The sequence below is a fragment of the Plectropomus leopardus genome, chromosome 3 (assembly GCF_008729295.1).
Source record: "Plectropomus leopardus isolate mb chromosome 3, YSFRI_Pleo_2.0, whole genome shotgun sequence".
Classification (NCBI taxonomy): domain Eukaryota; kingdom Metazoa; phylum Chordata; class Actinopteri; order Perciformes; family Serranidae; genus Plectropomus; species Plectropomus leopardus.
In genome coordinates, this window is record NC_056465.1 from 20,657,944 (window position 1) to 20,678,543 (window position 20,600).

General features: G+C 41.9%; 1 protein-coding gene across 1 annotated transcript in view; it reads right to left on the reverse strand.

Annotated features, from left to right (window-relative positions):
- Positions 1–632: 632 nt before the first annotated feature.
- ttll7 (tubulin tyrosine ligase-like family, member 7) overlaps positions 633–20,600 on the reverse strand; it is an 87,752-nt gene continuing 67,784 nt past the window's right edge. Inside the window, exons 18-21 of the mRNA XM_042484167.1 lie at positions 15,942–16,022; positions 12,990–13,150; positions 9,262–9,435; positions 633–1,148 (exon numbers count right to left, since the gene is read on the reverse strand). Of these exons, the coding sequence (XP_042340101.1) occupies positions 1,028–1,148; positions 9,262–9,435; positions 12,990–13,150; positions 15,942–16,022 (537 nt within the window). The 3' untranslated portion in view covers positions 633–1,027. The remainder of the gene's footprint in view (positions 1,149–9,261; positions 9,436–12,989; positions 13,151–15,941; positions 16,023–20,600) is intronic.

Here is a 20,600-nt window from a genome sequence, read left to right on the forward strand (position 1 = left end):
CAAAGACACAATAATTAATAATGACAACACAAAACTTCAAGTATATTCCAAAACGCAGCTCCTCGGTCTAACCACTACATCTGGGTGAGGGACTAAAATCTAGGCATGCAAACACTACTGAAATGTGCACCCACGTTCTCTTTCTGTGACAAACTGCAAAGTGCATATAAGAACTGGGTGCTCTCTCAGACTTAAGTTTGGCTCGTCGTGGCGTCAAAGCCAGCTCGTTCTCTAAGAGGCGAAGAGGCTTGGCTTTACTACAATGACATTCTACACACTGTGTTGCTTAGTAGCGCTGCACTTAATATCACACAGGTAAAACATGAAGCATTAGCATTCAAAAGTTAAATGGTTCTCCGGGTGCCACCTCACTGCTGTAAAAACTGAACATAAAGTGACGCATTTATAAAGCCTCTGATATAAGTTATGAAATAAATAAAATTCCAACGTAAAATAACTGATTACAACCAGCAAAATATATGCTTTTTTTGTTGTTGTTGTTTTTACATCCATTTTCTCAAACAAGGGATAGCTTTGTTGATATCATTCCATATCTGCATTCTGCATCTGCATTCATGGAATATCTTACAAAATAATTAAGTACATAAATAAATAATCCTTGCATTGTTTAGTATTTGTTATTTTTCCCTTTTACAGTACCATGACTTGTAACTGTACAGTAAGTAGGTATAATACAGCAATTACAATGAGAGACAACGGGTGAACCCATTGTCTGGTGTTACTGAGGGTAAAGGTAGGGGTCGAGGGTACGGGTGGTCTGCTGGTCTAGGCAGGTCCAAACTAAACTAGATTGAACGAGGCCCTTCAGAAATCCGAGATCATCCGGCCTTTCTTTGTTGGTCTTCCACAGAGGGATTTGGCCAGGTTTGAGGCTTTAGCTGGTGTCCAGAGCTGCCTCAAATTCAGACCCAACTTGCTGAGATCGGAGTTTGGCTGGGTGAGAGTCAGGGGAGGGCGGTCGAGGTCAAAAGGCGAGGTGTCTGAAGCCAGGGTTGCCACGGTGACCTCAGAAGTGGCCCATCCTGGCGGCGAAAAGGCTGCGTGAGCGTGGCACGGCCGAGGAGATGCGGCCAAAGCTGGACGAAGGCCACTTCATGATGAACTGGGAGGTCACTGGCAGCAGATACCTGGACAGACGGACAAGAACGAGGGACGGAGGGATTAGGGGGAAAGGATGAACATAATGAGAGGATTAGATATGCAAAGGTCACAATTTAGAGGTCAGGGCGCATTAGTGCTCGGCACTGAAACCACACATGGCACGCTTTTCATATATTGATTCTACCATTTTATGGCCGTCTCCGTTTGCACATTTCAGCCTTAATAAAAGTCTGGTGACATCACCCTCCCCTTGTAAATGAGGAAAAAAATTATCAAAATTTGACGCTTAAATTGTGAGAGCTGTATGATCTGGGGCAGTGGTTCTCAACCAGGGGATTGGGAACCCTCAGGTTTCCTTGAGGGAGTGTCGAGGGGTCCCCAGAAAAATGATGAATAGTTTATTTTCACTAATTGATTCACCATAGAGGTGCGCCTGATGTCAGTAAAAGTCATTAGGTAGGGATGTACGATACTGAAGTTATTGCTGATATGCCGATATCTAACAGATCATTAAGCCGATATTGATATAGATACATCTGCTTTTTTTCCTTGCCTTTTTTTTTTTAAGTCTCCTGTAGTGGAATTAACATCATATTATGCATACTCTTGTCATGATGGCCCATCAGCAGATAGACACATACAATTCAATGCTTTTCAGTGTAATATTCATTCTTCGTGCAAAAAAACCCAAAAAAACTTCAACTTAGGGTTGATGTTTTTTACATGTTCACTTTGTCAACAGAAAAAAAGCATTGTTTTATGATGTCATGTTGGCTGATATCAAAATTTACCGATAATGTGCTGATATTATCGTACATCCCGATCATAAGTGATTACTCTGATCTTAGGTATCACTTAGGTATCAAGTATTAAATTCTGGTCTTAATCATATCTAACAAACAAAATCCTTTCAAATGAAGGTTTCTGAAGAGAAATCTGACCAAATGGAGGTTTGTGGTGCATGTGCATCATTTTCAGTTGTCCTTGACACAATAAAGGTTGAGAACCACTGTTCTGGGGTATTTTGTATGGGGCTCAACTGTGATTAATCAATAGTTTCGTCTTTATAATTCCATTAATTATGTAAAATGACAATTATAATTCCCCAAAGACCAATGTGACACATTCAAATGTCTTAATTGTTTGAGTATGTATTTAGTTTTGGACTGTTCTTTAATTTATTATCATGTATGATAAAGAAAAGCATAAAATCATCATTCAATCATTACACATATATACATATATACCACTATCAGTTACTGTCTAGTTTAATTAGGTTATATGCAGTATTTATGTAGGAGCTTGTAGAGTAATAAATTATGGACCTACTTCTACTGACAGACGCAGATCTTTTTTTTTTCTTTCAGGACAACTGTATTTTTCAACTTTGACCCTTTTTATATTTTTGGTATCATGAACAGAAAATCCTCACCTATCATTCCGAGGCATAGGCGTCAGTACCTTTCTAAGACTTTTCTATGACACCTTCCACCGAGACAGAGCAGTGAGGCAGCTCCTGCTAACAGCGTTCCAGTACCTGAGAATGAGACCAGCGTCAGGTTGAGATAAGAGTCAGGAGGGGCTGAACCCTGCTCCCATTTTCCTTAGCTACTGGAAATGAGTCAGATATGGTTGTCAGAGCAATGTCAGATGAGATGATCAAATCCTGGACAAGGTTAACTGAAGGTTATGCAAATGTTGGGGGCACTGTTCAGAAGACATGAGACGGGGGGAAAGTTTGGATTCTTCCAGACTGCTCAGTTGGAAGAATTACTCACATTTATGGGCTTTTGTGGCACATTTGTTATATTGTGATGTTGTACATTATGTGACCTTAATGCCACATCAGCAGCATGAATCTTTAGCTAATAAAAAATACATCTAACGCTCGTTTAGTTAAACGAGTACAATGGACAAAAGAAATAGTCCCTGTAGAAGTGTTTAAGATGTGACAATCTAATCAAAAGGGAGCCACTGGGGCTGAGGATTACAGAGTGAGGAAATAATATCTTCTTTTAAGCTGGTGCAGAGATAGCACACTTTTCCTCTGACAGCTCTCTCTCCTTGTGAAATAGCTCTTGGATAAATTAGCCAAGCGGTTTCTTCTAAAGTCGACCGGAAAAAGCACATGTCGCTGAGGGCGTCCGCTTCAACACAGCCCCAGACTCAGGAGAGTAAGGAGGGTTTCAAATTAGCTTCATTTAGTCCGACGAGAGTGTCCTTGAAGCAGCTTCAAGTGGGCCGTAGGTATCCCTCCAGCACATTGTCTTCGACTCTGACTGGACTTGGTGAACAAGAGCTCAGTCTTCTACATCTTAAACTCCTTTCACACGAGCCCAGGAGAACAGGAGGGCAGGATCTGCTTTGCTGTAAGCTTCTCACATTTGCTTCTAAGTGACATCTCTGAGGTGACATTAGTGATTCCATACCATGATTTTGTGTCACTCTCTGAATCATTTCTTATGTTTCTCTTCCCCGAGCTCAGCACTTTGTTCCTTCTATTTTCTGTTCATCCATTGGGATTCTGTTCATGGATCTGTAGTGTAATTTTTTCTTTTTCTATCCTCCATTTCCATAAGTCTTTCACTGAAAACCCCTAGCCCAGGCATGGAAATGGCAGTCAAAAAAAAAAAAAAAAAGATAATCAAATATTGAACATTCATTGGGGGCCTGAGTGTGTGTTCTTCAGAGATCCTCTGCTATTCACTTTGAGAATATTCTGCTCCTAGAAAGCATCATAGTGCTCATAGTGGCAAGGGGTGGGTTACGAGGGCTTCTCACGTCCAAGCGGCCGCTGTCTCTGCAGGCTATATTTAATTGGACTCTCATTCGGTATCTTCCAGGTTCGTCCTCCTTTTGATCATGAAGGTCTTGGCAACAACGTCCATGTTTGAAAGCCAGAGGGAGGCTTGTTCATGCACTTTGCACTCTGCTTTGCTTCAATCCATCAGCTGACAGGGGAGACAGAGAGATACTCTCCTGCCCCTCTCCTTACATGTAAGGCTACAATCCACCACTGTTCCCACTGACAGGCCTTCCATGCTACTCCTAAGTCGTCCATCGAGATGCAACTGCCACAGCAAATTAAGAGGAGGCCCGACAAGACGAAATACCATGACTAAGGATGGAGGGTAAGACTGCCGCGATAGCTGACGCAATCATAAACCAAGAGGTACAAAGAGCCTTGAAGGTTATCTGCAACCCACATTCAGCTCAACACCCCAATTAACCCTAATTACCGCCACACTTTTCAGACAGATGAAAGTTAATAGAATCTGAAACTTTTGTCATCATGGGAAAATTGTCTTTGGGTAGTGACAGTAATTCCAGGCTTTACAAGGAAGTCATTAGTGGAGCTATTTGGCTACTTCCTCTCATCTGCCCACACAGACTGAAGGACTTTGCTAAGACCCATGGGGCTGTTGACACACCTGATCAGGGCACTTGACACAGGAAGGATGCTTGAACAAGAGCGGGCAGGTGTGGTCAACAATGGAGACCCCGAAGACCCAGGCCAACAGGCCCACTTTGACACGTGCCAAGAGCTCTGTGAGTGTATGTGTTATGCATGTGTGTGTACATTTGCCTGCATATATTAACTTTGATTTCAATGTGTGAAATAGTTCAAGTAGTCAGCAGGTGGAGGTTTGACAGACTGGTCTTCCACACAAGCAGTGTTTTGTGTGTAATTATATACTGGAAACTGAAAAATATCCATCCACTTCAGCCTTTTAGAAATGTTATACGTTGTATGCAACTTGTGCATAAAGATATTAAAACAATCTCATAATCACCTCTTGACCTGCTTTTTCTCCAGTGGCTTCTGTGTGACATTCAGTTTAGTTCAGTGAAGTTGTGACATTGACCAGATAAAATAAACCTAATTATCTTTTATTATTCCATATTTTATTAACAAGATTAAAGGATAGGTTCACATATTTCTCACATGCCCATATGTGCATTGAAAGTTACTAACTGCAGTAATTATTACTGGTGTCTTTAGTGAAGACCCAATCAGGCAGAGACAGAGTTTTGGCGACAAAACATGGGGCGACTTTTTGTAGTTGTTTTTTCGATGACAGTGAAGCATTTTGCTCACTGCTTTTGTTTTGCTGATCACCTCATGTTTTTTATGCTATATGCACTTTGTGTTTTTGCAGCAGGGAACACCCTGAAAAAATGCCTGAGGTAATCTGTCTTTTCTCCTGTTTCCAAATGAGAGATGGGCCTTTTGCTGTGGCAATGACCAAAAAAATAAAAAAGGAGTAGTTTTAAAGCAAGAGAGCCTCAGCTTCGAATCTTGGGTGAGGGGACATTTCTGTGCAGAGTTTTTACGTTCAGCATGAGTTTTCTCCAGGTTCGCCTGCTTGATTAGTGACTCTAAATTGACCGTAGATGTGAATGAGAGCGTGAATGGTTTTCTGTCACTATGTGTCAGCCTTGTGATAGTCTGGCGACCTGTCCAGGGTGTAACCCGCCTCCCACCCAATGTCAGCTGGGATGGGCTCCAGCCCTTTGTGACCATTAAGAGGTTTGCACAGTTACGGCTAATAAATGTATAAGTAGTAGTAACGTTAACTTACTTTCAGCGCCAACTTAAGCAAGCTGCAAGACATAACAAATTTTTTTTGCCTTAAAGTTGTCAGTGCTTTACTAACTGTAATTAGGCCCAACGATTGACAGCAAATTGTCGAATTGTCCCAACACGAAGTAATAGAACTAACTGTCATTCAGGCGAAGCTCCTGGACCACCTGTTGTTATTCCCTGTGATTTCTCCTCTTTCTGAGGGTCTCATATAGCAACATGGATGACCAATGTGCTATTTGGCCCGCACCCTCAATCAGAGCAAGTGCCCTCCACCTATCCATTTTTTGTGCAGATTTTAAGGTACCGATCTGGGAGTTTACTTCTCAGCTTCAAGCTGCAAAAGCACCCTGTCTGATCGGTGCAGGCTTCAACAAAAAAAGGCAGTGTGACAAACTCGACATGGGGGACAAAATCCACAATCCTCCCTCCATGCAAGAAGGCATTATAAAGTTCAGCTGAAGTGAAGCTAAAATGTAAATTCAGTGTACATATGGGCATATGATTATGTGAGCAAACAGGTGCTATCATCCCTTAAATCTGCTTATTGAGGCCGTAACACACCAGGCAGACAGCTGACGTGGACAGTGAGCACCCGCATCCCTCGTTGCCGCGGTGTGTCCCACACCATTGGCCCACGTTGACCCTCATTGGCTTATTTGAAGGCGATTCAGCATGTTGAATCGTTTCCCAATGGTTTGTGTTGTTCTTCACTGGTACACAGTAAATATGCTTTGTTCTGTCAATAGTGTGTTGTTAATGTGCCAACTGGCTAACTAGCGTCATGGCAGTCTTACGATTTACTGTTACTGTTTACTGTGGTATGGTGGGGTATCTCCTCTCATGCAGGTGCAGAATATACATGTTGGCAGTAGGTTTGGTGTGTTCCTGTGCAACTTTTTGGCCGGAAAATGGCGACATGAGGGCAACGTAGCAGGGGGCTCTCGACGCCACTAGCTCTGTGATGACGTCTTGGTGTGTCACGGCCTTTAGTTGGATGTGGACGCAGCTCATCAGAAATAGTTCGAGTTAATTCGACGTTGAGGTTGGACAGATGATTGTTGCACAACAGTCGCATGACATGTGCATGCACACACTCTCATACACACACAATTTACCCTCTCATAGAAAGCTTATGCATCAATGAGAAAATAATCCTAATTGCTTCTCGTCTATCTGAAGTGGCGGCGGATTGCGACTGTTCCCTGCATGCCTGATGGACAGATGTGAACTGCTTGTGTTTGTGAAACTGCAAACCACACGATGCAAGCCGAGCCATTCTTTGTCTTCTTGTGACAAGAAGAGAGCGGTGCTTAGGTTGATCATGGCGCTGATGCGGTGCAGGTAAGGCGCTCAGCTCCCCACTGAGGCCACTCGTACTGAAAATGCACTCAGGGTAAGATGCTCTTGATAAAAGCGTTGAGTGAAAGGCATAGTTAAGCATGAAGCAGCAGGGTGATGTGCGGCAAGCTGGCCAAATGGTTGCGGTGTGGACAAACAGTGCTCCAAACAGTCTGAATACGCTTCCTCCTCCTGTCTCTTTCCTTTCAAATACATTGTTTAGAGTTTTGGACATCAAGTTGTTTGAAACATATTTTATGCATCAATCCAAACATCACTTATTTAAATATTAGTGAGGGAAAGGAGAGGAGGCCATGCTAGACTGTTGGTTTTGCAGCCAAAGCAACCATCATTGGGCAGGTGGGACCAAGCCTTTGTTAGCTGTGAGGTGGTGCGAGCAGCAGGAAGCAGGGGACGGTGCTGGAAGATGGGGGGTTTAGCAGAACTAAACCAAGCAGAGACCTGCATCGAGGGGCGAAGAGACGGAGGAAGAGGAAGAAGAAGCGGCAGCGACAGCAGCAGGGGTGGAGCCATGGGTAGAGGCTGGTCCAGCAGCAAATGGAAAGCTTTTTTACACAGACATATATAGACACAGAAGAAATAAGAAAGGACAGACCAATGCATGCTTAAATGGACTCTAAACGGTACCTACTCTAACATATGGATACACCAGTGTGTCATTTTGTGCAAGCTTGAGTATTAAATTACAGTTTTGTCTGAAAGTCCCCACATAGCAATAAACTTAAAACAGTCAGTGGCAACAATGTCAGATTAGTCAACACATAAGTAGCTCTGCAACTGTACATACTTTTTTTTAACAGCTCTGGTTTTTATACTGGAAGTGATAGCCTGTTAAAATATGCGCAAGAGTTATGAATCATGTAAAGCGAGGCCCCAGGAAAAAAAGAGCTCTCTCTCTCTCGTAAGGTCATTTGCTGCACAGGCTCATCTGGGCTCTAATTGAATTAAGCAGGCCTCGGGGGGCCCCGGGCTAACCTGAGCGCTAATCTGTGGCCCATTATTTCCTGTTAACAGCACACTCCCTTTCTCCCCCTCCCCACCCTCCTCCCTCCCTGTCTGCCAGCTCAAAGCATATGTGCTTTAAAAGTTCACTCTCTACAAACCTGAGCTGCTGTCTCCTGCGGGGATCGACCTTAAAAATAGAATGAGACTGATATTTTTTTGTTGTTTGTTTTATCAGGGTTATGTGATGAAGATGATGGCTCCGAGTCTCTATGGAGGAGAGAGGGGAAATGTTTCCTGAGAGAGGTTTAATGATGATGGCTGTGGAAATCAAAGTTTTCTTGACTGTATGTCAAAGTTTATTAGTTCATTTATTTACTCAAACTTAGTTTGAAGTTTTTACAAAGTTTATGATTCCTCCCTCTGGTTCATGCAGCTTTAACCCTTTGAAACCTGGATCGACATCAGTTTTCTTGAGTGGCATTCAGACACCTTTCACGAGCATTTAAATCTTTGAAAGCTGAGCGATTAAAAAATAATAATTCTGTTATATATTAACTTTTTTTTTTTAAGGGAAAAATAAAAAGTCTTTTTATAGTATTTATTTTAGGTTTGTTTGTTCGTTTTTGAGCCTTTTCCTTCTTATTTATTCACTCATTTTTCAAGTAATTTTCTTGCAACTTTCTAATGTGTTCTTGCTAATTTTGGGTAATTTCTCATTGCCTTCTCCCCATATTTTGAAGAAAATCAAGCCAATTTGTTCAGGTTTCAGTGGGTTACAAAGTCAGAGTCTTCACCAGTTTCTATCTGGACTTAAATTTCATCTGGAAGAAGACACTAAAATAAAAACACCAAGGGTTTCTTGTGCTAATGCTTATGCAATATTCAGTATCTTGCCACAGGTATGTGTAGTGTTGTAGTGTCTTGATACTGTTATGACCACATAAACAGCACACGGGTTTAATCTGTAAACTAGGACAAAATAAGATCTTCATATGGGTCTGAAGACTTTTCGGGCATTTAGATTGATGCCATTTCCAGAGCCAGAGCCCAATGTCTTGCACAAGAACACCAAGTACAGCTTTAACCTTGGACCTACCAGTGGACTCTTGAATCCCATCGTATCCTTGAATCTTATCCAGCCACCCTACTGTATAACGAACTGTCTATTGCAGCAGGAAAGTTATAAGAATCCTTCAAAAATAAAGAGCTCAGTGGGAAGACATCAAAGAGTTGGGTGTCCTTCTCACCTGGTGTCGTCCCATTCGGGGCTGAGTCCGGTCAAAGAGCCACGGGACTCTGAGACAAACTTGTAGACAACCAACAGGCAGTCTCGACACAGCTGGACCAGGCGTCGGCAGCACTGCAGCTCCTGGGGCGAAACCACCTCGCTGCTCTTACTGAAGATGGTCTCCCACGATGAACTGCAGTGCAAACCAGAAGGCACGGAGGGAAGATAAAGTGAGCAGTTTCAGATTAGCATCGCCATTAATATGCACAAGTATACAGTAGCAGTATATTGTGTGTGTGCACGATTCACGCAGACAGATTCAGTTAAATAGATTAAGTCAGATTTATTCATATGTATGTAGATATGCTCTCTAATGTGTGGCCTTTACTGTACATGTGTGCATATAGATTTGCTTACGCACGCACACACTGGCAGATGTGCAGGAAGGCACACAGAGAGGATGGATGAAACAAATCCAAGTACAGTTAACCCCCTTAACAACCCCGGACATACCCCTCACTGTGAGAGAGCTTCAACAACTGAGACACACAACCCCGGGGGGTACGTTTGATGTCTACCCCCTTTTACTCCTTGGGAGGTGGGGGGTGCTTCCTCTGAAAGGGTTCAAAACTGTCTGTGTTTCCATTCTCTTTCTCTAAGTCGTTTTCAAAGCCTGTTGAATTCATCGCCCACAATAGCTGCTAGGCCGTTTGATTGTTGTTAAGTCCCTTAGATAAAATATCAAACAAGAGACGGGGAGGAGAGGGTGGGGTGCTTTTTGAGGTGCACCGTTTCTCTGTCGCTGCGTGACATTGGGGCCCCCTGTTGGGTTCATCGATGTTTGGGCCACGGCCTGTTGTAGGGAGGGGCTGGACGATAGGCTAACAAGCTAGCTGGATCATCCAGGGCAGGCTGTAGTCAGACAAAAGCTGCATGGGGCGCAGCATGCTGGGGGTAGCAGAGGCTAGGCTAGTCTAATCCTCCCAGGCCTCCACCCTTCCGCCCAATCCTTTCTCTACCATTTTCCGATGTCTCATTTTCAATCACTCTCCTCTCCGCTTTTTCTCTGTCACTGGGTTCCTCCCCTTCTTGCCTTCTGCTTATTATGCTCTTCATCTGTATCACCCGCTCACTGCCTCCCTCACTCTCCCTCAATTACGGCTGCCAAGGAAGTGAGGGAGGAGGAGAGCTGTGGGCAGCGACTTCAGTTACACCCTTTGAGCCATCTGCGTCAAGGGAGACACGGCCACCGAACAACTGAACTGTAAAGAATATGGAGAGGAGGAGATGCGAGAAGGTCACACCTTCATCACAGACAAGATGAAAGCTACCAGCACAGCAGCTGTCCGCAGAACTGTATATAAATATATATGTGTGTGTGTGTGTGTGTGTGTGTGTGTGTGTGTGTATTTTGCTGCATGTATGGCTTTGCCTGAGTGTGCTAATGTGTATGAAATATATGTATGGAAACCAACTTTGTCTTTCGGGAAGTGAAATACATGTTTCTGAAAGTCTATGTAAACCACAGACGGGTGGATTTGTGTGTGCATGTGCGTGTGCAGGTGTTTGTTTGTGTTTTTCTGCAGTTATATTCTATAGGAATATGATCAAGTTAGCTGTAGCTGCAGTGACTCATCTTGTAGGAGGCCACTTACGGTCGCATCAAAAAAGGAGGCGGAAGAAATAAATAAATAAAAAGAAGCCAAATGAAAACTTCAAAGTATCTGATAACAAACCATAGTAAAAGAACTAAGAGGCCTCCATTCACCCTCTTCCTGCTTTCATTCCTCCTCTCTCCTTTTCTTGCTCTCACCTGTGAAAAAGCCCTGATTAACAGCCCAGATTTGTGACCTTAATTTGCACCCTGTCTCCCCAGAGTAACATGTTTCTTTCATCCCCGAAAGCTTTCAGGAAAGTGCAGCAGGGTCTGGTTGGTCTGTCACTCATTCGTTGTCATTCAGCTGCAGTTGCTTTCCTCTGAATAAATAGTGAATAAAAATGGCAAATTGTCTCTGCTGTCACTGAAAATGATATATTGACGAACACTGGGCTTAAGGACATGGGGAAATTGCGCATGGTGCATAAACTTCTAGTCATGGAGATGAAAGAGTGGCGTTATGAAATGAATAGAGTGGTAATTGGCCTGTAGTGTGATCACTTGTTTGTGTTGATTTGAAGAATTAGTGTCCGTGAACCTCTCAGTGGTTTTCTTTGCGACACTCTGAAGCAAATATTCAATGTCTCTTTTCATTTTTTTGTCTCGCTTGTTTGGTCTTGGTTTAATTCACCAATTACAGTCTTACATTCATTTCTTTGCCTTTCCTCACGCTATGATAGCAGGCCTTATGCTTCACCTTGGACTGTGACATGCAGATGCAGAGCAGAGGGAGGAGGGGGGTGGCGTTTGGGACTCCAGCCCTGAATGATTTCTCAAAAGTCCCTAATATTGAAGGTGTTTGAAATACCTTCAACTTTATGTCATTTAGATACATTTTTGCCAATATACTGTGCTATTCCTAAGAGAACTCTATTGTGACCGTAGGGTTGCCCCTTCAAAGTCAGAGATTCGAATCATCGGTGGGAGATACCTCGGTCGATTGAGATGGCTTTGAGTCTAGCAGTCCTCAGATTTTACTGCAGAGTGAGCGCTCTACACTTCTACGCTACTCTCTGGTACAAGCAGCAATGAATTTACAGCTCACAGCAAGTTAACAGGATACAGTCTCTGTTTTTTTTTATATCTAGTGTTGGAAGAAAAATTTGGGGTGTTTGCGATCTGTTGTTAGTGCCATTACAATGAATGCCACTGTCACGGTCTGCTGAGCCACATTCAAACTTCAGAACTTTATATGGAAAACAAATGAATTGTCAAGTTTTTCTATTGAGCTGCTGAATCTGATTCGACTGGCAGAATTCTGTGTTGTTCTCTGAGTATTAAACACAGGATTTACTTGCAGTAGCCCCAATTTTTCAGGCATGGGTTTAAATGTAGCAGATGTATCAGCTAAACACTGATTCCATGAACTCTTCTCCAGCATGGTTTAACAAAAACGGGTTTCACAATTAGTGACTCTTTCTAGATGGCAGGAGCAAAACGTTAGTCATCCTCAACATTTGTTGTTATTTTTTTAGAATGATAAAGAAAGGTGGAGAGTGATTAGATACAAAAATAATTTAGCTTGTACAAGATGATTTTTTTTCTTGTCACCTATCATGTTTTTCCTGAAGGGTCTACAGATTTTCAGGTATCTCATAGGTCAAATGGCTTGTAAAATGGTGAATAACAACACCCAGGCAGTCACGCTAATTTTAGCATTTTGCTGGTGTGATGCAATAACACATCGCCACAAAATACCATTTTTCTTTGCCCAAGCAGTGGTTGAACATCGTTCCAAATTTAATTTAATTTAATTTATAACATTTTCACTGGCCTCAGTGCTGCTTTCTAATGTTTACTAACCTGTTTTCCGCCCTGTCCGCGATGTCGAAGGTGACACCCCAGAAAAAAAAAAAAAAAAAAAACACAAAGAAAAGGCATAGTCTGCTTCAGAGCTGTGTACACAGCTCCTGTCTACTGGCAATGGCAAATAAGTTTATCACCTATTTTTAGCAGGTTTTCTCATGTCTTCAAACCCACATATACAAGCTAATTTTGGTGAAAATCACTTTCACTTTAGTTTGTTTGATACCACCAGCCATCCCGTCCACATCCTAACTTAGCTGACAGCCTCGCTCAGACTGGCCTACCCAGTATTTGAGAAGCAGTTCCACAGGCCCTGTCCGTGACTCCAGAGCAGCCGGTTGAAGACGCGGTTAAAAAGCCGGTAGAGGTGGAGACTCTCTATGTCCGGCTCCCTCCAGATCCGTTGCAGTGCTGAGCGTACATTGGTACGTACAATGTCCAACACCTGAGCGACGGAGAAAGTGAGAGGGAGATGGTGAGGAAAGAAACGAAAGAGCAACAACAGTTTAAATCAAGCATGTGATAATGAGGAAAATTAATGCTGCATGACAAAAGGTGTCAGAATTTCTAATTGATATGCGTGAGTTGGCATTTGTTCCAACTGTAAGATTTTTTTTTTCTTATTTTTATCTCACCTTAAAATTAGCAATCAAAGAGGCTAATGCATTCACTCAGCAACAGAGAGCAAGCTGGCATTCATGCATAAACAGGCGGATGCATGCGCACACACAAGTCACAGGTACACTAACACATATGAAAACTAATTTAATTAGACCTTGTACAAATGTAGGGAGGATTTGAGCAGGTTTATCTCTGCGTTCACATTAAAGCATGCAGAAACATATGTGGTGTGTGTGGGGAGGGTTGTGGTAGAAGCAGGACAAATAAAAATGCCGGGGCAGACAGTGGAGAGCATGGGAGAGGACTAATTGCTGCACCGACGTCAGTCTTGGAGAGAAGGTGTCAGAAGTTCCCGGGCGGTCTGAGGACACCTGCGCCAGCCTTCCATCTCCCCTTATTCGTTTTCCCCCATCCCTACCCACCTCACTGCCTTCTCTTCCTCACTTGTTCTTTCTCTTTTCACCCCGCTCAGAGTGCAGCGCTGTGGCTCTTTTAACTTTGATTCCTCGCTCCTCATTACTGACATGCCCGTCTTGACTGTGTGTGCGTGCATGTGTGTTTGCGATGCGAAGAGGCAAGATTTCCCCACAGCAATATGAGGCGAGCGAGACACACGCATACACGCTCAGACAAACTGATAGATGAGTAAACACACACACAGATATGTTTTGGTATGGTAATCAGATGGCAGAGCGGTGGGCGCTACATTCCTGACCTCTGCCTGCTGCTCATTAGGCTGCTCCACTCCAAATAAAACATCGGCTCGCACCGCCACAGCCCACAACACAGCCGAGCACAGTTGTGCAGAAAGCAGCGGCTGAGAGATCACATCATTACTGACACGCCTACTGGATGCCATTCCACGTCTAGTCCCCCTCTTCTGTTTTGTTTACATCCTATTTGGTGTCTCTACCTCTCACTGTCTGACATGATAATGATCTTCATGCTTGGCTTTTTTTTTCTCTGAAGTTTTATTTGGGGATTATTTTGGTATTTTAAAAGTTGTTGAAAGGAATAGGTAGGAGCAGTGACAAAATGTCATATTCACTGGTTTTAACAACGTCCATCTTATGTGGGGTGAGCATATAAACAGTGTGGAGTAAGGGCAAAGGCAGGAAACTTTTACAAAGTGTCAAAAGATAAGATGGTCCATATGGAAAACATATCCAAAAGTAAAGCATTATCTCAGACGACAATCTCTGAAAATTTAACTGATTATGAATTGTAATAAGTTAACCCCATTGAGACCTGAGCATATGGTTTGATTTCTTTCAAAACGTGGTAAAAGGCAATGAGCAAGGAAAGATGACATTATCCAAAAATTTGCAAGAAATCAGTAAGAAATAGAAGAAAATTACCTGAAAAGTATTTTTTTTTAATTAATTATAAAAATTAAAAAAATGACCTTGAAAAACTGCTTAGAAATTATAATTATTCTGCGAATGCATTTAAAATGTGTAAATATAATAATTGTAAATAGTAGTTTTTCCCTAGCTTTTTTTTTCCGATACAATTTTCTCCAGCTTTTAAAAAAAACAATTTTCTAAACTTACAAAGTTTTAGCAATTCATACAGCATTTCTCACCAAGTCGCACATTGCCTTTTCCCCAAGTCTTTGAAGGAAACCGCACTAATGTGCTCAAGAGTATTTAAACCTGTTCAGAAGTTTAAATACTCTTGAAAGACGTCTGAAAGTAGCACAAGAAAAGTTATGTCACTCTAGGTTTCAAAGGGTTGAAGATACACTACAAAGGATTTTCCTAAAAAACAATGTGTTGACTCATAAGGAAGTAAAGCCCATTGATCATCACTTGTGACCCCCCTGAAAAGTGTGGTGGTGTATTTATTTTCAAACCTGCTGAGAATCAACACTAAATGTTTGTGTATGTACTTTTGACAAAATGTGCTTATGCCAAAAAAAATTCTGATTTATAAAACCATGTGTACGCCTGCCAATGTGTAATATCCTTTTTTAATTCCAATTCAACTTGCAATTCGCACATGGAGCCTTATATCCCACCCTCCACACGCCCACATTCAGCTGTAAATGATCAATGCAAAGTATCTCATGGATGTGGATGCATAGATGTGAGCCGGCTGATCAGCGGTTATTTACGGTCAATCAAATGCCGAACAATAGGGGTTGGCTGAAAATTCTTACTCCTGTAAGCTCTTTCTTTTTCCCAAACACACGTACCTGCTAGATCTTCCTTTTCTATCGGTACTGTTGAGAGCAGGTTGATCTCTGCAGCTCAGGGTAACGTTTCTAAAAGCCTTTCCTTTAAACCAGGATACAACTTTGCATTTTCTATTTTGAATATCTTCCAATTTTTCTCTTCTTTGTAGAATTGTCTTTCATTGTCTGTTGGGGTTACCATCTAGTCTGCTTAGGAAGCATTGACCAGATTCTACTTAATAACAGGTTTGACGTTATCAGGTGGCCCTAAATGTATCTTGAAGCAGTTCGGGATGTGCAAATTTTGGATTGAGATTTTGCCAAGCATCTGTAGCTAACAAAGACATGAGGCCCAAATGTTCCTCCAATTCTATAGAGGTGAAAGTCAGAGGAGAACTGGCTCAGATATCTTGTGATCTGATTTCAGTTTATGACTCACCTTACGTTGTTTGGTAGAGTCCAGCTTCACTAGCCAATAGGAGGCCACCTTTGATTTATGGTATTTCCAGTTGTCCAGAATCTGTGGAAGAAAAGGTGGGGTGAAAAATGTGAAAAATAAACTTTTGAAAATGCATGAAACTTATTTTAACACAGACTTCCTTAAGAAGTATGAAAGGCTTCCCACGGATCCTTTAAGTCTTAAAAGGCATTAAATTCATTAATCCAAAAATAAGGCCTTCATTGATATTAGAATGTCTTAAATCAATTAGTCAAAAGTCCTACAGAAACAGAAACAGTTAACATAGTTTTTTTTCTGTTTGCTTTGTGAATAATTTGTAAAAAAAAAACAAACAAAAAAAACCCTGAAAAATAACTAAAAGAATCATCACACAGATAAGAATAGAGACATTCGCCATATCCAGTCAAATGACAATTTTGTATTTTTTTTGTCAATGCAAACCAAATGGATACAAATGTATCCATTTGGTTTGTTCCATTATAAAAGGGTTTATTTTTTCAGCATTTTAAGTAATTTATTCAACTTCTTAACTTGACCAAAACAGTTGCATTTTATAAACTGTATAATCATTTGGACAAAATTGTTGCAAACCCTAAGTGATTGATGTGAGTTCATGTTTCCTTTCTTACATTTTTGCTATTGTAATATTGGTTTTCAGTTTCAACCAAGTAGTATGAAAAAGTCTCAAGTTGAACTTGTTTTAAGCTGTAGGAAACCTGAGTAAAAATACAATCAAGTGACATGTTTAAAAACACCCTTGCATTATATTAAAGTATCATTTTTTAACCAAACATAAAACTGCAGGTCTACTCCACTACCATGTTATTACATCTGCTGTTTCCCAGCAGTCTGTCAAAACCCAGCGTTACTGCAGTATTCCTACAGTGCGCTTTAAGTTCAAGTACTGGCCATGGTGAAAATTAAATCAATACATCTGGCAAGAAAGACACCTGCCAAGCTAAGAGTACAGTTAAACTCTGTTATTTTCTTCTAGCGTTTTAAAACCATAAGAATATATGGACTAAAACCTATAGCTCATTCCGGCTGTTACACAAACACCCTAGGGTTTCCTATGTCACTTAAATGCATCACAGCTCCTCAGACCAGACCTGCAAATTGATCACAACTTTGAGTGACAATATTATCAACCAATCAGATTTTGATATTTAGTGACAGCGCGCCCTGGGGGCCTGCAGTGTATGGCTGCGCGAGCCTTTGGTGTCGTCATCAGCTTTGCGCTTCACCTGGCGGGTTTTGACATTAGCAACGAGGTATGTACATACCGATGGGGAAACACAATGGCCGCTGCATTTACAGCTGCTAGCGACTTTGTTGTCGACCTACTTCACGTTCACGTTCTACTTCACGCCGACAAGAAAGAACTAATTACAAGAGGAAGACCTAAACTGGACGGACTTACCAAGGCAAGTAAAGTTTGTGTGCGGCATTTCACCCACAGCATCTGTGAGCTATGAGTGGCTAACAGCTAGCACAGAGCGGAACAAGCTATTTAGCTGTTTAACAGCACTGAGGGGACGCGGAGTAGCTCTGGTTAGTAGCCTGAACAGCTCGACAGAGACAGCTATCAAACATCAAGCCTCTGAGTTTTGTCTCGTGAAAGTGGTACATCTGAAGACTTTGTCTGGATTTACAGCTGAATGATCAGTGGAGACGTAAGACAAGCCTGCACAAGGAGAGGGTTAAAAAAATAAATCTTGACATTTTGAAACGGCTTATTGATTGAGTATTTTTGGGGACAGCAAAAACAGAGTTAGCAGCTCGGCGTTATGATCAAGCTGCCCTAATGGCATCAGGGCTGAAGGGAGTGCAGGCTGTGTGAAAGAATCGAGGCTCTTTGGCGCATCGTTTTGCACACAAGTAACATCCCAGCATAAACGATTAAAGACTGTAAGAGTTTTTGCAAATCTGGTAGGATTTTTTTTTTCTTTTTTGCATTTTTACTCGTTCATCCAAACGCACCAAATTACTGGATTAATTTTGCGAGAGAAGGCTGCCAGGAGCCTCTCAGGTGCGGTGGGACCTTAACTCCATGTTCGTGTGTACGGTACATGATAAAAGAGTTGAGCTGTTCCAGCACATCCTTAACCACGCTGAGGGTTTTGACCGTGAAACGGTAGCCTACACTGTGCATCAGGACACTTAACACAGAGAGAAGCTTTGATTTCTGTTTTGTTTTGTTTTTTTGCCCTCTTTGGTATTTTTTATTTTGCTGGTGTTGCTACTGTCTGCTGTTGTTTTGCAGACTTTTGCCAGAGCACTGAAGGTGAGCGAGGAATATTTGATGGCATCTTTGACATAACGGCGGAGGCCGTGGGACAGCCAATCGCATCCAGAGGAAGACCAGACCCTCGCGCACTACAGAGAGCTGCACGCAGCTGTGATCGACAGCATCCTTGCACAAATTAAGAATCGTTTTGAAGATCACAACAGGCTGCTGTTTGTTGCATTGCTTGATTCGCAACTGTTCCCACAATTCAAGCAGACATTTCTCGAGTCATAGCTCAGGAGCCTGCATGAGAGCTACGGAGCACAGTTTGACCTTCCCAGACTCCGAGCTGAGCTCAAAGTGATGTATAACATGACAAACTTTCAGCGGAAGAGCCCAAGTGATCTGCTGACATTTCTGAGGAGCACGGGGCTTGCAGACAGTATGTCACAGCTTTATGCCCTCATATGCTTGATCGTAACAATCCCAGTGTCCACAGCCTCAAATGAGCGATTTTCCTCGGCTCTCAAACGCATCAAAACATACACAAGGAATACAACTATACAAACACGACTGTCTGCACTGGCTTCTATCTCTGTAGAGATGGAGCTGCACATTCATCTAAAGCAGGAAGAACAACTGCATGAGGAGGTCATTGAACGTTTCATCAGAAAGGATCGAAGGATGGCTTTTATTTACAACTGATGGGTGAGTGCTACTTTTTTTTCACAGCTAAAGTTATTGTATTGTGGTTTATAACATTGCATTACATTTGCAACATTGTGCATTGTTAAGGTTGTATATGATAAGTATTGTTGGTTGTAAATTGCACATTTCATTTTTCTTATTGAACTGAAGGCCGTGCAGTGATAATATCATGGTAATATTTATTGTATGGAACCTTTTTTTTCTGCCATGTTGTGTTGGAGTGCAATCTGGTTGCTTGAAGACATGTGGCATGATGTGAGGGTGGTGCTGTAATCACTGCTAATGGTGTTGCTGTTTTTTAAAATCAGTTTTTGTGTTGGTGTTGATGCAGTGGTGCAAATAGCGTGATGCTGTGTTTTGTGTTTGGCAGTGTCGGCAGTCACTGCTGTGAAGGGGTGTGTGTGTTTGTTTGTGGGTGTGGGCGGGGATCGCAGGTCAGGTCATTACTGCTGGTCCTGACTGAAACTCCACAGTTCGCTACTACTGTTTTGGATATGTGCAAATATCAAAATACCGACTTTTTCAAGAAGGTGGTTGAAGTAATGACACATGGAGGCTGTGTTTGTACATTCGACAAGTCTGCCGCCAGTGGAAAACTTTTTTAAAAATCCCAGTACAACAGCCATTCCACTTTTCCATATTTTGATACACATCAGGTTAGAGCATGTTAATTGAGGTATGCTGTGGCTCAGGAGCTAGAGAAGGTTGTCCACTAACTGGAAGATTGTAAGTTCGATCCCTGGCACCATCTGTCCAATAAAAGTCATAGTTTAGCATGTTGAAAAAAGTCAAAGTTATAATAAGTCAAAAAAAGTTATAAAAAAAAAGAACAAAAAAGAAGTCTAACATTGTTCAAGTGTCCTTGGGCAAGATACTGAACACCAAATTGTGAGTGTGTGTGAATGGTTACTGAGTTGCAGGTAGCACCTTGTATGGTAGCCATCAGTGGATGAATATGTGTGTGAATGTGTGAATGTGACCGTCATGTAAAAGGCGCTTTAGTGGTCAGAAGACTAGAAAGGTGTGATAGTGCATTCACCATTTTCATTGGCCGTGGAAATAGCTAAGTAGGAATACTTTTTCAAAAAAGGGGAAACAGTATAAAAACATTATGTTTGTTGATGTAAACATAGTCAATAATGAGACATCACTTTGATTTAATTTCTTTTGTAATGTCATAACAAATTTATGGAAATGTTAATTAGCTCATAGGTGGTCCACCTTCTGTGGAAAATTGACTTTAGGATTTTCGAAGTTTGTGAAATGTGGTAAGCTTTTATAGAATACAGTGCTTGTCTATACCAGACGTGTGTGGTATTTTTTTGCAGCACAACTCTAGGATAATAGAAAAATCCAGCCGTGATCTTTGGTTCTTGAGCAGAGAAACCCTTAGTTTTGCGGGTGTGTCAGAAATCCTTGGGGCATGTGTAGTTATGCTCAAAAGCTGTGCTGGATATTCCCGTGCAGTTGCTCCTAGTGCCAACATCACTGTGTACCTACAGGCACTGTTATTGTTGCTCTGTTGACTTAGTCTACTTCTCCCCACTGGTGCACATAAACCTCTCACGTATCATGTTAGATCCCCTGCAAACAGTGCTCCCATTGGGAAGCTCCAGTGTAAACTTTATATGTACTCACACACACAAAAACCCAGACACGTGCACACAAATAGCAATCCACGGGGATACACAGATACAGAGCTA